Source organism: Halictus rubicundus, chromosome 3 (genome assembly GCF_050948215.1).
Source record: "Halictus rubicundus isolate RS-2024b chromosome 3, iyHalRubi1_principal, whole genome shotgun sequence".
Lineage (NCBI taxonomy): Eukaryota > Metazoa > Arthropoda > Insecta > Hymenoptera > Halictidae > Halictus > Halictus rubicundus.
In genome coordinates this window covers 16,242,769-16,259,797 of record NC_135151.1, presented here as the reverse complement: position 1 = coordinate 16,259,797, position 17,029 = coordinate 16,242,769, and the positions used below count along the sequence as shown (strand labels likewise).

Genomic DNA, 17,029 nt, shown 5'->3' with positions numbered 1-17,029 from the left:
AATATGATACTTCGAAGTCTGAGTGTACCAAGGATTAAAGGGTTAGACTACTTGAACGACTCGATCATGAACCAACTAATCCGAGTATGTTGTAATTTTGTACTCTATTTAAGCACGTTATAAACTGATTAGTACAAGTGTAAACATTTAGAAAAGATTATCGTAGTCGTTGTCAAAGGACATTGGACAAAGGTCTTTTTTACAGAGGACCAAATAGTGTATTTCACGATTGGATTTTCTTAAAGAAAATAAGTTTGCCATAGAGTTATAAATTCTACAAGAAGGTTGCTTTCAAGAAATTGTCCATCAGTGTTTAGAGAATATAATAATGAAGATATTGCCAAAGTTTTATTTCAATCGTATCAACACAAATTGGGATTTCGTGTACACCATTTTGAAAGGTATACACGTTTCATTGTTTAATATTATAACTTCGAAACTCACAATTTTTCTCTCGTCCTGGAGACTTTAAATCGCTGCTTCCACGAAAAAGAAGATATCAAATTTTATACAAACTTTTTACAAATTCCTGGCGATAGCACAGCAGTCCAACCCTTTAATTCTCGGAGTAGTTCAGTAGCTCTAAACCAGCGCTTCGTAACACCCCATGTTCATAAAAAATAGTTAACCATTAGCGATTCGTTTAGCGTCTTTCATTCGCGATGCTTCCCCTCCCCTAGTGCAAAAGGGTGAACAAAATGTTAGTAGATAAATCCACTGGTTGCGCAGGAACTGTGGCCGCTGCCTGCTGAGCGAGAGGTGATCAGACACAGACATCTGCAGTCTCCCCTGACCTTGAAATACTTTAGCGAATCGCCGCCGAGCGCGTCACCGAGGTCACTCCTTTCGCCCTCTCCGGACAGCATATACTACTAATACTACATATACTAATTACCACAGCTATAGTGGACTACGCTTACGTGTGTCGATATGATGTTATGTATGTTAAACGCAGTGTCCGACAAAAATGAAAAGAATTAAAAAATAATGATGTCGAGACGACGGCGACCGGCGCCGTTGGATCGATTACGCCACGGTCGCTGGCCGCTCGACTCTCTTCGGGGTCGGGAGCGTCTCCTCGATGGGGGGGCGTTCGTGTGCTCGTTCCACCCTTGGTAGTCACCGAGAATCGAGGAATAATAAAACGAAGGAGATCGACTGTGGCCGGGTGTGGAACTCGCTGGTCAGCGCCACGAGGAACGTGGCCGATCGAACAAGCGGAGAATATCTATCTCTGCGAAGGAAAGGGACAAGCTAATCGAGAGACCGAGTAATCTGTATATACGGGGTGGTAACTATCGCGCTAAATTTAGTAAATTTGCTGGATTCAAGGGGGAAGTCCAGAAGGAGTGAACGGGGAACGGTGTGCGAGTGTTACGGTATGACTGAACAGTAGCGTTCTAGCGTAACCACAAGGCATTCGATGATGATTTACCGAAAGAATAAGAAGAAGATGATGATGATGATGATGATGATGAAGAAGTAAAAGAAGAAGAAGAAGAAGAAGAAGAAGAAGGTAAAAGATACAGAAGAAGATGAAATCGGAAGCTATAGAGAGCTTAAATGTATAACTTAAACACGTGTATTCGCGGGTGTACAGATTAGAGAAGCGAGACGAGGACGACCAGGCTACACGAACATCACACACCTGACACGTACCGCGATGGACACGTATAGGGACACCCACGCGACCGAACACGCGAACAGGCACACATACACACGTAACACACGTCACGTACACGCGTACAGACAGGTAATAGGGAGTTTATTTTTTATGGCAAAACAATATAGAAGAGCTTGCACCTTGCGGAAGAAAGACGATATGACGAGACGGTAAGCGCGACCGTCCTTCGAATCCACGGAGAGGAAGAGGCCGAGAACGCGAGAACTACCTAGAAGCGATCTTGCGACGCCATAAGCGCGCCATTATCGCGTACACGCACAATCTCTGTGCAACGAACGCTGACACGAACGCAAAATCGAACGACCATACTTACCCGTCGTTCCACGGTGTAACGAGCTGCTGTTATCGTAAACGTCGGACGATCATTATGACGCTGGACTTACCCGTCAACGCCGAAACGCCGCCGCAGCGTCGTTGATCTATTCGCGACTATCGAGACCCGCGATATACTAACACCGCCGGCACTCGTCCGCAGAGCTTATTTCATTCACGATAGCGCACGCACGTACCCCGAAGCCACGGCACTCGCACACGTGCACAGCAACGATCGCGATTCACAGACAGCTTCGAACACGTCCCGGAGTTAGAGTGTTCGCGGACTCGTCTCTTCGATCTGGTCGAACGGAAACACGCGTCGGCTGTCCGGAACGGAATCGACGACCAGTGCCGACACGCCTAATATCGATCTAGTAGCTTAAGAACCGACCCGTGAATCAACACCGTGCGCCGCGTTTTCCCTTCAGTTGGTTTCACAACCGGTTAGACTATAGGTCTTTTTTCCACGCTGAACTATAGCTGAACTCTATGTACAGATGAACGAAGCCGCTTCGTCCGAGCCCCGATTACAGTGATTCCTCTGTATATGTCGCCGAGGCCTGCACGATAAACGTCGCGGAATTATACCCCGTGAGGGGCCTCGGACGCCGAGGAGTGTAAACATAACACCGGCTCGGGTATGTCTCCTGCACGATACACGGCGCTCGCATGACCCGTGTTGGTGACATATATCGAGAATTCACTGTATTTTCGTACCGACACCGACGACACACCGAACCCGTGCTCTTCCTACTCCAGGCGACGAGACAAGGTCCACTTCCATCACTCCCGAACGAAGGGAAAACGTTCTCGAACACAGAGATGGGCACGATTCCCATTTATCTTGTCTCCATATACATAGAAACACGCGGATTCCAATTCTCGGCTTTCCGTGCTAGTATACTTTGCACAGCTGTTTGCCGCGATTGAAATATTAGATCATTTCTGCTGAATGATATTAACCCTCTGTCGCTCCGTGTAATATTGAAATCGTGTACTGTAAATATTGATGAGTTCAATCTTTTTTAGTAAGAAAAGTGTCATGTTCTGTTGGGTTTTTGCCTTTCTTTCGTGAACAAAGGAATTGTGCATCCCTAATTGTCGATTCTTATCTAACAGAGTACATTATTTTCTTTTTCAACTTTCAATCGTATCTAGAGGATCGTCTTTGCTATTTTCAAGTTACATAAGTATTTTTACGTTCATAACAAAAATTCGGACTGTAGAGGGTTAAATCAAAGCCCAATTACGCTATTGGATCTAGTTCAACGAATTAGAAAACGTGAGAAATAAATTGCTACAATGTTGATGTTGTTGGAGGACATCGGAAAAAGTGTTGGAAAACTCGTGGTAAAAGTTCACTTGAGTTTAACTTGTTATTCCTTTAACGGGAGTTAAAAGAATCTCCAGGTGCGAGAGCAATAAAACGTTCTTAAGGTACAGCCTATTGTGTCCGAATTAAGCTAAGTGCCACATTAGTCACTTATGGGTAACACTAATTTTTCACCAGGTTCAGAAGTTCGTTTTTATCGTGATACATTCGAACGAACCGAATTCGATTAGGATCTTTAGACTGCAAAATGGTCAGCATAGCAGCCGGTATTGTAAAGTTTAGTTTCGATTCGATTAATTTATTTACTCTAACTTCGTCCGAATAAAAAATTCCATTTTTCCGTTGTCAATATTTAACCCTTCGCTGGCACCGTTGAAGGGACAGTCTTAATCTGTTGTTCATAAATATTTGCGTTAGAATAAAGTAAACCAATGAAAGGAATTGAAGATTGCCAATATTTTCTTGTCAGAATGAAATTGTTGGTTCTAAAGATTTTCGTTCTGAAATTTAGGGTTGCTGATGGCATAGAAAAAATGCACGGAGTACTAAATCAATTTTCTTCCCCCTTCTATGAAATTATTGGGAACGTAGAAATTCTAATTATCGCAGTTAAGGGTACAAACACAATGATTTAGATACAGAGAGCTCTGCTAAACTTTTTCTAATCAGCATTTTCGTATCTAACGGAAGCGTTCAGATATTCTCCACGACTAAAAACTGATTTACCAATTAACGATGGTTGCCCATCTCTGCTTCTGCGCTCACCGAAGGTTCCTCTTCTAATTTCCGGTTTGTCATGCTCGCGGCAAATCCTCCCGTGCCCACCGAGGACGGTCACGTCGCGGGATCCGTCGTCATTGCGAAAGATACAAAGTTGAGCGGGACCCAGAACGAAGAGAGAAAAATATTTCTATGTAGCGTTTAAATAGGAACGATGGTGGCGAGAGAATAGGCGAGCTCGAGCGGAGAAAGAACGAGCGTGTGTGCGAGAGGGAAGTTTGTATGCGTGGGGTTTGGCTGCTTGGTTGGAGGGTTGCGAGAAAAAAAGAGCGATTGTATCTAGACGAGGAGGATGCGTAACGGAGATAGAGGCGGCGATAGATGGATCATTATTTGTACATAAAATACACGTAGCCGAGGATCACCCGCCTTTTACGAGAAAGAAACGAGTACGTAGCGACGTTAGGAGAGCGAAACAAAAGTGAAAGGATCGCCTCGTCCCATGGCTGAGAGTGTTGCCTTGAAAAGGGGAACATCCCTCGGGAGTGCCAACAACGCGATGGTACCCGTTGGACTTTTCCTTTCGACCTGCCGCTTCGGATTTCCTTTCACCTGTATCTTTTTGCGTTCGTTCCGTTCCGATCTGGTCGGACTCGACCCTTAACGCGGAGAGCGGGCCTCGAATGATCCGAAGTCACCGAACAACAAATAATCATTGACGAAACGTCGCGCGTACGAGGCCTCCCGTGCGCACCTGCAGGTTCCGGAATCAGGCGAATCCAGTTTCCGCTGGGAAACAACACCGGGGCGACGTTTCTCCTGCTTCACCGATATATCGTTGATACGAATCTCCTCCTTGCTTTGATATACAGAATATATATACATATACACAAATCGATATATGTATATCAGTTGTTGAATTTATATTAATGTTAGAAGGTCGATCGAGTAATCGGGGGTGGCATGCGACAGCCTCTCGACGAGCGCGGAGATAACGCCGGTGGTGTGTGTGGATGTAAATATATTAATATACACATGTGTAGAGAGGAACAAGAGAAAATGAAGCAAAGTACGAGAACTATTATAACGCGATGAATCGTGGAGTTTGAGGGATGTTGAAGGACACATCGTTGCACCGGCCGTCGGAGCGACGACCCGCTTAACACCTTCAACACCCACCGCACACGTGAAACAGAGGTGGAGGAGAACGCTGAGGAGAGAATATACACACTCACGCACACATATACACACACACACACACATACACACACACACACACACGTACACGTGCATACACACAGACACACGATCACAAATTGGGCGTAGCTTAACTGTCTCCTTAAATAATAGGTGTTGACTCGTCGCCATGGGAGGGACACGAGAATATCGATAAAAGCGAAAACTACCGAGCACTGGTGGGCGGTAAGAGGTGAAAGAAGGTGGAGGAGGGTAAAGGAGAAAAGGGAAGCCACTTGTAACTGACATAGAATAGAGCAAACCTAACTATATTTACTGTGACATGTAATATCCTTAACGAAAAAAAAAATGCGATCTACTGCGATAGAAGAGTTGTTCTGCACAAACACGATGCTTCATTGATAATTATAGTGTCTCTCTCTCTCTCTCTTTCTCTATCTCTCTCTCTCTCTCTCTATCTTCAGCAAAAAAAAACCGAGTAACGTACCTCTCTATACCTTTCACGGCAATTAGGAAACGATACTCGACTCGATTCTTTCGACGACCTCTACAGAAGAGGAGTGAGAAAAAAGAAGAAGAAGAAGAAGAAGAGGAGGAGGAGGAAAAAGTATAAAAGAAATAAAAAACGTTTCCGTGTCATCTCGTTCAATTATTCGGGCTCGATTCGTCATCGGATCATCGCGCTGTCATCGATCATTGTTATATTCTATTGTTGTCACGATCATCGCCGGTTCGCGTGTTAATACGATGCCGAGCAAAACGGGAAGAAAAATATCTATGTAGCGTATCGATCGAAGCATTTCCGAGATAAATAATTGTTACCATCGACTCACACGCCGATTTACGAGGATAAGCGGAGGAGACGGAGAGGAATGAACAGATCCTCGCGTGAACGATCGCCTTTGATACTGTCGCGCGGTCCACGACTATTTCCGAAGAAAAGAAAAAAAAAGAAAAAGAAAAGACGAAAGAAGACGACGACGACGACGATGAGAAAGCGTATAGGGGAACGACGAACGAGAGCGCGATCGATTTTCTCGGTCGACGTCGTGGTTGCCGGGTGGTGGCCGACGAGAATTCGTTTCACGACGAAGAATTTCGTTCTGTTTCATTAGAATAGAGGTGTCTTGCTTCTCGCGAGAGACGAGAACGAAGATGATAAAATTCTAACCAGCGAGGAGACTATTATCCGAGCGACGCGTTTTCGTAGCGACGTCGTTTTTAGAGCGTACGAAAGGACAAAAAAAAATAACACTTTGTATGCACCCGCCCCCTCCCCCATTGTTCATGCCCATTTATATTGCGTAGTTGGACCGATCGATAATTATAACGAACGTGAGATACTATTATATATATATACGTATATATACATATTATATATATAAATATATATATAAAAGCGACAGAATGAAACTACTGTAACTACACCTGCCTCTTGTGAATAAATGCCTATTTGTTTCTTTTCAAACCCGGTGTTATTGATTACTCCACTGCAGTGCCAAGCGAGACCAGTTATCAGGAATACGCTCGTGTAGATAAATTAAGAAATAAAGTATTTAAGATTTCTAATTAAGATTACTCGGTATTTCGTATCGTGCGACACGAAACAGTATAATGTGACTGGCGTACTCCTACATCTCGTCTGTGATATTAGTTCCACTATATTAGTTCCGACCCATACGGTAGGATGTGACACAAAAATGGTAAGGGGGCACTAGAGCCCCGCGGGCGTGAGACAAAAAAATACATTGGGTGATTGGTCTACTCTTGTACCTCGTCTGTGATAACATTTAGCCTGGATCAGATCCCACACCTACGGTAGAAAGGAAAGTGTACCCTGGACACCGACGAGATATATATAAAGACTGCCAGCCTTACGGGAGAATGTGTCGCTCGAAAAATACGGTGTTTTCTACCGCCCTCTAGGATAGATTTCAGCTGGAGTAAGAAACATGTGCTATATCCAGGAAAACCGCCGGCCTCTCATATCGAGAGCCAACACGATCTCGCTCTTACTTACAGCCGCTGCGCTCCCCTGCTTACCCACAGGCGCTACGCTTACCTACAGCCGACGCACTCTTATCTACCGTCGCCGCGCTTTTACCCACAGCCGCAGAGCTCTCTCCCTCACCAACAGCCGCCGCACTCCCCTGCTTACCCACAGTCGCTACGCTTACCTACAGCCGACGCGCTCTCTCCCTTACCTACAGCCTACAGGCTCTCACCTACAGTTGACGCGCTCTTATCTACCGTCTCCGCGCTCTTACCTATAGCCGCAGCGCTCTCTCCCTTACCTACCATCGCCGCGCTCTTACCCACAGCCGCAGTGCTCTCTCCCTTACCATCAGTCGCCACACTCCCCTGCTTACCCACAGTCGCTACGCTTACCTACAGCCGATGCGCTCTTACCTACCGTGGCCGCGCTCTTACCTATAGCCGCTGTGGTCTCTCCCTTACCTAAAGTCGCCGCGCTGCCCTGCTTACCCACAGTCCCTGCGCTTACCTACAGCCGACGCGCTCTTACCTGCCGTCGCCCATGTTTTGTACATGCTAAGGGCATGTTTTGGGCAAGTTTTGCGGGTGTTCCGAACATATTTTGCGCGTGTTTTGCGCATGTTTTGGGCATCTTTTGGGCATGTTCTGAAGGTGTTTTGCGCATGTTTTGCCGGTGTTCTGAACATATTTTGCGCGTGTTTTGAGCATGTTTTGGGCATCTTTTGGAAATGTTTTGGGCATGTTTTGCAGATGTTCTGAACATATTTTGCGCGTGTTTTGCGCATGTTTTGGGCCTCTTTTGGAAATGTTTTGGACATGTTTTGGGCATGTTCTGCAAGTGTTTTGCGTATGTTTTGCGGGTGTTTTGCGCATGGTTTGCGGGTGTTGTGAACATATTTGCCGCGTGTTTTGCGCATGTTTTGCGGGTGTTTTGCGCATGGTTTGCGGGTGTTGTGAACATATTTGCCGCGTGTTTTGCGCAAGTTTTGGGCATCTTTTGGAAATGTTTTGGGCATGTCTTGCGGGTATTCTGCGCCTGTTTTGCACATGTTATGGGCATGTTTTGCGGGTGTTCTGAACATATTTTGCGCATGTTTTGCGCATGTTTTGGGCATCTTTTGGAAATGTTTTGGGCATGTCTTGCGGGTGTTCTGAACATATTTGGCGCGTGTTTTGCGCATGTTTTGCGGGTGTTTTGCGCATGGTTTGCGGGTGTTGTGAACATATTTGCCGCGTGTTTTGCGCAAGTTTTGGGCATCTTTTGGAAATGTTTTGGGCATGTTTTGGGCATGTTCTGCAAGTGTTTTGCGCATGGTTTGCGGGTGTTCTAATCATATTTTGCGCGTGATTTGCGAATGTTGTGGGCATGTTTTTGGCAAGTGAATGCAGTCAAATTGAAGTCAAATGCATACTACTGAAATTCGTCTGATTTGTCGTAGACTTATGTTACTGAAATTCGTCTGTCTTGTCGTTGACTTATGCCACTTGAATTCCTGACTGACATGTGGCTGACCTATGCTACTTGAATTCCTGACTGACATGTGGCTGACCTATGCTACTTGAATTCCTGACTGACATGTGGCTGACCTATACTACTTATCTTATGTCTGACTACTGGCTGACCCATACTACTGATTTTATGTCTGACTACAGGCTGACCTATACTACTGATTTTTTGTCTGACTACAGACTGACCTATACTACTGATTTTATGTCTGACTACAGGCTGACCTATACTACTGATTTTTTGTCTGACTACAGGCTGGCCTATACTACTGATTTTATGTCTGACTACAGGCTGACCTATACTACTGATTCTATGTCTGACTACTGGCTTACCGTGCGGAATATATGCGCAAATCCTTCCCAATACCTGCCCCAAACATGCGCAAAACCCCCGAAAACATGCTCATAACATGTGCAAAACGGGTGCAGAATACCCGCAAAGCATGCCCAAAACATTTCCAAAAGATGTCCACAACATGCGCAAACCACGCACAAAATATGTTCAGAATACATGCAAACCATGCGCAAAACACCCGTACAACATGCGCAAAACCCCTGCAGAACATGCCCAAAACATGCCAAAAACACGCGCAAAATATGTTAAGAATATTCGCAAAACATGCCCAAAACATGCCAAAAACACGGGCAAAATATGTTAAGAATATCCGCAAAACATGCCCATAACATGTGCAAAACATGGGCGACGGCAGGTAAAAGCGCGTCGGCTGTAGGTAAGCCTAGCGACAGTGGGTCAACAGGGGAGCGCGGCGGCTGTAGGTAAGGGTGAGAGAGCAGCGGCTATAGGTAAGAGCGCGGAGACGGTAGATAACAGCGCGTCGGCTGTAGGTAAGCGTGGCGACTGTGGGTAAGCAGGGGAGCGCAGCGGCTGTAAGTAAGAGCGAGATCGTGTTGGCCCTCGATATGAGGGGCCAGCGGCACCGACGTGATATTCGTCGGTGCCCTGGATCAGATCCCGTACCTACGGTAGAGAAGAACGTGTAGCCTGGATCAGATCCCACACCCACGGTAGAAAGGAACATTTAGCCTGGATCAGATCCCACACCCACGGTAGAGAGGAACGTTTAGCCTGGATCAGATCCCACACCCATGGTAGGGAGAAACGTGTAGTTTACTGTTTTATTGTAGTATTTAATTAAAATATTTACATTTCCAGTTATATTGCCTGAGACCGCTACTAATGCCAGAACAAAATTCCTTTATTTTTCATTATTTTTTTATGGGACTTTCACCAACTTATTCATGGCATTTTTCGAATAAAAATAATACCAAATATGATATCATTCCGATGATATTTACTTGTGTAATGAACGATGTAAGTTACTTCCCATTACAATTATATTAACGGAAAATTAGTGTAAATATTTTCCGAATGATATCGGAATATTTTTATGCAATTATCTTTATTACTACTTAAATTGTTGCATGACTCCCGCACCATAACACTTTTCATGACTGCCAGGAACTGCAATATCGAAAAATTTGTAACAATCACCCTTTGGTTTGGATTTACTTAAATACATCAGTTTTGTGGAATTTTGATGGGTCGCAGTTCAGCAGTCAATCTGCACTAGCTCACACCGTCGATCATGCTGAAGTTCATGAATTGTTGGTCAAAGAGTTCCAAATAAGAATATGTAAACTTACCTTCACAGCGTGAAGTTATCATGAGCCTTTAAGAGTAAAAACTTTGAGACATGTAGATAGTCAAGAATTTATTTTCAAAGATAGGAACTAGTAGTTCAGTCTAAAGTTCAGAATAAAGTAAACTTGATCGAAACACGTGTAAAACACAATGATCATAACAAATACTGTTTAATTATTTCGATCGCCAAACAGTATTTTTCTGGAACAGATTTCTGACATTTTGCCAACGTCGCAGATAACTTCAGTTGTCCAAAAATCCACATAGAACTGTACAATTCCTATAAAAAGGGTACAAACTATCGTTCGAAAAGATAATCACTAGACTGCAAATCTTCCTGTAAAATAACAACTATCTACCTGCATTACAACAAACAGATTTGACACAGAAATTCCCTTTCTCAATCATTTTAGTATGTTGAAATTAATGTAACACCATTTTTAAGTTCCTCTAACGTTTTTACTATTTTGTAATTCACCTACTCACTTTTCCCACAAATGGACATAAAATCCGCAGTCCAATGATTGAGATTACCTCTAAAATCTTGAACCGATGGCAAGAGATCTCAAGAGATCGATTAGTGGGTGCCTCTGAACAACGCATCCGTAAAACAGACTTTTATTAAATAAATAAGTTGTCACAATTGCTCAGATCAGGAATCATACAGCTATCGTACAATTGCGGCGAGACACGTAACTCGCCGACCACTAATTTACAAAGGACGGAGTCGCACATTGGTGATCCGCATACAGCCGCTTCGTTGTTGTTTAACACCGTTCGTTTAATTAAAGCTAACCGTTCGGAGTCGAATGAAAATAGCATGCCGAGGAACATCGTAGCGTTCGACCGGCTTGGTCCGCCTCGAATGTTCTTCAGTGTTATTGCACTGTCGTTCCGTGAAACGGCATAAAGTCGCGGCTGAACCGATCGATCTCGTACTTTCTTATAGCCTGCTGCACGCGCGGTGAGCTGCAAGCGTCAAATAGTTCTATCTAAAACACTTTTATAGATCAGTTTGAAATTAAAAAAGGTCGCGATAACGGATGCTAAAATTCAATTCGATTGATCCTTCAATGGTGTCAATCCTGAAGTTTATCGTAACAGCGATAAAATATATCACAATCAACGATAAAGAAATTCCGCTCCCGACACGGGACAAGAGTTTCTGAATTAATCGCTTATCTACAAACACGAAGCTGATGGTCGACTTTCTTAGGCCGCTCTACGTCTAGTCCAGCGACAGAAGAACTAGGAAGTTCTTTGGTCTCTCTCTCTCTCTCTCTCTCTCTCTCTCTCTCTCTCTCTCTCTCTCTCTCGCTCTCTCTCTCTTTCTTTCATACTCCTGGAGTAATAATAAAATTGAACCCGCGAACCGTGGCAGATCCTTACGAGAACACGCCATTAGAGATCGTTCTAGTCGCGTTAACGAACCGTGCCGCGATAACCGAAGTGACCACACGCTCTCGAAACGATCCGCACAAACGGAAATGAAACGCGTTCACGCTTCATCGTAGGCGATCGCCTAACTGGCTCGCGCTGGCCGAGTTACTGTCGCTTTCTTCCCTCGATGAGCTGTTCTCGCCATAAGGAAGGAACTTCGGTCGTTGTCTCAGATTCTCCATCCAGTTGCAACAAACAAGCGGCGCCGCGAATCCCTCTCCTACAGCATTGAAAACGCGAAGACTCTTTCGAAACAAAGTCCATGGTCGCAAGTCGCGAGACTTGCTTGGTCGCGTCGTCGCTTACAGGTATGCGCGTGTAAAAAGGTGAAAGAAACGAACTGTTCCCGATGACTATGCTTTAGAAATTGTCCGTAGAAAGTAGCGTTTCTTCGTCGGCTGGTTCGCCGCCCGTAAATTCGAATCGCCAGTCTATCCCTGTATCGAGCGACGAACGGTCGAATGGTCCCTGATACCTCCTTGCGACGCGAGAAAGAACCTCCCTTTTGAGCACAGTCTTTTCGTTTCGTCGTGCGCACCGGCGTCCGTGGTTGTCACGCCCAACGAGGGTTCACTTTCGTCAAAAGAAACGGAACATCTTCTTCGACGAGCCCGTGCTCCTCTTCTTCCTCGCCGGCGCAACGATCTCCCCGTTGTCGCCATTCGCAGCATTAACAGCATGCGCGACAGGCATCATCTTGCTACGGACATGTTCGTCGAGGAGAGACTGCACGTCCATCTGCCATTGCTCCAGCTGCTGACTCAGTTCGATCTTCTGCTGAATAGCCTCCATCAGCTGACTGTTCGCCTGCAGAACGTCTATCCTCGTTTTCGCCAGCTCAACTTCCGCCCTGTTCTTCCTGGCCACCGCCTGATCCCTAACGCTGTAGGCCTGCGCCAGGACTTCATCCTTCGTCAGCTGCGAGTGCTCCATGTCGCCCCTGGCCCTATCACGTTCCTCTCTCACTCCGCGCAATTCCGCTTCCGCCACGCTCAGCTTGCTGGTCATTTCCAGCAGAGCCTCTCCGCGTCGCTTCAGCTCATCCTGCGTCTGCTTCTGCTGGTCCTTCGTGTGCTCCAACTCTTCTCGTACCCTGTGCAGCTCCACTGCCAGACCCAGCTCACCGGGCGCACCTCTCCCGGAGAGTGCCAAGTTGTACACCTCCTCCACAATGTCCAAAAGAGCGCCGGGACAGTTCGACTGGAAGAAAAGAACAGAGAAATTGAGAACTATGGAAATTACGTCAGCCAAGAGACGTATGCTGATTTTTCTGTCCTCAGATAGTAATTCAAATCGGTAAAAGAAGTCTGAGTAAATCAATTCACAAATATATGCTGTCTACCCTGCTTCTTGATTTGACAAGAATGTTGCATTAACAGTTGGGGCTGTGGATGTCACCAAAGAATACTCGGAGTACAATGAATTCTCGACATATGTCAACAACACTGGTCTTGGCAGCGTCGTGTATCGTTCAGGAGATATAACCGCGAGTCGTGTTACGTTTACACTCCGTGTACCCCGCGGTAGTGGGTGTAATTCTGCGACGTTTATCATCGAGAGCTTGGCGACATATATAGAAAAATCACTGTAATAGCCCTTTGAGCACGAATGTCGTCATACTGGCGAAATCAGGTAGCAAACAAATAACTGAATTATTAGTGGTAACTTAATTACAACAAAAGATTTCTATTTTTTACCAGAACTGCAGACTTTGGTACAGACTTTAGCTTCTTCCCAGGGGAAATATTTCGTATACTTTAAAATATCATCGACTGCAAATGGTAACAACAATGGTAAAACAACAAACAAATGCAGCGTGGAACCGTTTCATTGATAAACACGTAGAACCAGTGTTGCAATCGATGAAAGCGACGCCGACGAGTTTAGACATAAAGTCTAATCTGATCGAACAGTGCTCAACAGTCGATTGCGGCGGTGTCTGTATCTATCGAGGCGCTACCAATCTTATCAACACTCTAAATAGCAAAGCCGCAGACGATCGTCCGTGGCACCGGTCACGCTCGATTCGCTATCTACGATCTCCTGGCTCGGATCGACGAGCGGGAGCACGTTCGTCGAGATTTTTCGTGGGCGGTCAAGTGCCCCGGTGCTTCGGAGCCGGAAACCGGAAGTCGATGGACAAAGAGAGCGGGTTCGCCGAGTCTCTTACCGTGCTGGATAGAGTCTCCTGACCGTTGGTGGTCACCTCCTCTGCGGTGTTGATCACCAGCATCGACTCGTCGCAGTCGCTTTGCAGACCGGAATCGTCCTCCCCTCGCCTCAGATGGACGCAGAGCTCCTTCAACCGTTTCGCCGCCCTCGCCACTTCGCTGCGAAGGTCCTCCTGCTCCCCCAGCGAACTTCCGCTCTCCTCGCACTCCATTTCAGCCTGCAAAGACCTCGGCGGCTTCTGTATCGAGTCCGATCGTCCTCTCCTTTCCGCCTCGATGACCGCCAACGTTGCAGCCAACTCGTCTCTGCAAACCGAATAACAATGCGGTGAGACGCCGTTCGTTCAAACCGTTCCACAGCGGGGCCAGAACAAACAGCTGCGCAAAATCCGCGTCTCTTAATCGTACATTAGCACAATTACGACGGTCGGTCAAATATTAACTCTTAACGGACCAATGCCGCCATATAAGCGGCACGACACGTTTACTTACTGGGTCCAATGCCGCGTATATGGCGGCAAAAATGAAAAAGAAATAAAATATAAATATTTTCCTTTCTATACTTGATACGAAAATGTTGAGTCCATAGTTTCTCTTCGTATGAAAAATAGCTTGGACCTGGAGGGAAGTAAACTTGAAATACTTCCGGACCGTTAAGGGTTAATTGGACTTTTTATTGTACAACTGCACGATCGCCCTTATTTACATGAGACCCACTGGAAGTTCGAATAGTCACACGTTCGATTTGCACCGAACTTAGGCTGCTATTCTGCTCAACCGTTTTCTGTGGATTAGCTGGAACGATCAGTGGAGTCAAGCGATTAACGATTTGTATTGTGTAACGTATTATTATTAACCCTTAACGGACGAATGCCGCCATATGGCGGGAAAAATGAAAAAGAAATAAAATATAAATATATATATAAAATAAAATATAAATATTTTCCTTTCTATACTTGATATAAAAATGTTGAGTCCACAGTTTCTCTTCGTATAAAAAATAGCTTGGACCTGGAGGGAAGTAAGTTAAGGGTTAAGTTTTTCACTATCGATGCCACGAAACTTACTGAAATCTTGTACAGATTATGCCAACAGTTTAGGGCCTATCTTTATTAACCAAATGAGAGCCGAGATACGTAAATCTGTGCCCCGTTCAGCCTGTCTCGATCAAGTATTAGCTTACGAAAAGACCTAATTTTAACGCATTTCATAACACGAAAATTTTCAGATTAATGTATAGAACAAAGAAAAATTGATTTTCGACTTTTATTGGAATGTGTGCCCACAAGCGAATGAATTTATTTAATCCGCAGAAGCGTCCTCGCAATTTCAGTGCTAACGAAGTCAAAAATCTAAAGTGGGTGATTTTCTAATATTAAAATTTTATGAAAGCGTATGTATGCGATATGGAGTTGTTGATTTTGCAGCACCGAGTGCTGAACCAGTGAACAAGAGAAGGTAAACTGTGCTGGCACAAAGGTACAGTAATAACGGTGTTGTTAGACTAACCGATATTGGGCAACGATTACCATCGTTCAGCGGACAAACAATGGTTGTGTTAGCGCAACAGGTCGAACAACGATCTTGGCTTCCGAATTTAGAACGCGATCATTCTCGATGGACTCGTGTAAACAACCGATCAGAGATTACTGAGCCTTGGGAGAAGCCGATCGTGGTTGAACGCCATGCGACTCGAATCCGATTCCGTTTCCCTGTTCGGCCTGATCGCCTTGCGCTAGATCGGCTTTCCGAACGAATACGTAGGTGTCGAGATCGACGACTGCGTCAAAGAGAATGTTTAACGATCGGTTGTTCGAGATCGTGAAAACCGAACCGTGCGTTAAGTACCCGTGGCGTCCGACGTGTACACACACTCAAACCCCTCAACATTCCGTTCTGACCGGTACAACGCGGATGTTTATGAATTTATTCGTAACAGAAATGTCGAAACGGAAAAATGTTGACGTCTTGACACGTGAATCGCGATAAAAGTGACACAAAATGTACAACAACTTATTTAACAATTCGTAATCTCCTTAGATCTTGCAGAGTCTAACAAAGCTCAGTTTTTACTTGATATATTGTAATAAAAATTGATTTTCAAGTTTGATGAAGAAACTGTGTCAGACATATACAAATCTTTAACACGTTAAGTGCCAAATATCATTCCCAGAGATTCTTACAAAATCAGAGTAATTTAATTAATGAAAGCGAAACTAGAAATTTTTAATGTATTATAGGGAATGATGTTTTAACCCTTTTGAATTCTAAAGATCTTGATACAATTCGGTTTATCTGGATACGTCACAATAAAAATGGATGTCTAAACCTAGTCAAAAATCACTGTCAGTCGTATGTGACTGAAATGGCAGTTAACGGTGTTAAAATGGCTTTCAAGTTCGAAGATCTTGCATCTACTACCATTTAAAATCCACCCTTCCTACAAGCAAGATCAGATGCTCGTTAACGGAACTAATTTTAGTAAATGAGTGGAGACGTCAATCGTCTTCATCGGACCACGATTAGCCTGCAGACAGTGCAGCTCTTATATTCACTTTGATCTAGGTTTTGAAAGGCTTCGTCAAACCTCAAAGCTACTAATAGCTAACGTAACTGGTCGGCTATTTATATAATAAAAATCTAATAAGAACGTGGATGCAGTTCGGAGCAATATTGAAGTATCAAGATTCCAGTATAGTTTGAAAATATTAGTCGCTCGACCTAACATTAAAGCTTGTTTTCTCGTTTTTCATTTCTTAAAAACATGTAAGCTACGAATTTAATTTGATTTAATGTACCGGACAAAAACAGGTTTGACTGTACTGTACTTTATCTTACACAGTGCAGCAGAAATAGATCTCAGTTGAGATTTCAAATGCTTAAATAAAAAAAAAGCAGATTCTAGCATGAACCGTAAATACCAAAAAAAAAAAAAAATCGAATAAAAATTAATTACATTACTTATTTGCTTACAAATGAGAATACTTGAAAATAGCATTTATACT

At 44.4% G+C, this 17,029-nt stretch overlaps 2 protein-coding genes and 1 long non-coding RNA gene across 3 annotated transcripts in view; 2 read left to right on the top strand and 1 right to left on the bottom strand.

The window, feature by feature from the left end:
• Positions 1-6,210, top strand: part of LOC143352908 (amyloid beta precursor protein binding family B member 1) — a 289,994-nt gene extending 283,784 nt beyond the window's left edge. Inside the window, exon 16 of the mRNA XM_076785940.1 lies at positions 730-6,210. Within this exon, the coding sequence (XP_076642055.1) occupies positions 730-752 (23 nt within the window). The 3' untranslated portion in view covers positions 753-6,210. The remainder of the gene's footprint in view (positions 1-729) is intronic.
• A 4,320-nt stretch (positions 6,211-10,530) lies between these two features.
• LOC143352828 (uncharacterized) lies at positions 10,531-11,866 on the top strand. The gene is made up of 2 exons (XR_013082009.1): positions 10,531-10,868; positions 10,976-11,866. It is a non-coding gene; the product is annotated as an uncharacterized LOC143352828 (long non-coding RNA).
• The window catches only part of LOC143352827 (bicaudal D-related protein homolog), a 52,207-nt gene continuing 46,193 nt past the window's right edge, over positions 11,016-17,029 (bottom strand). Inside the window, exons 4-5 of the mRNA XM_076785722.1 lie at positions 14,024-14,330; positions 11,016-13,053 (exon numbers count right to left, since the gene is read on the bottom strand). Of these exons, the coding sequence (XP_076641837.1) occupies positions 12,433-13,053; positions 14,024-14,330 (928 nt within the window). The 3' untranslated portion in view covers positions 11,016-12,432. The remainder of the gene's footprint in view (positions 13,054-14,023; positions 14,331-17,029) is intronic.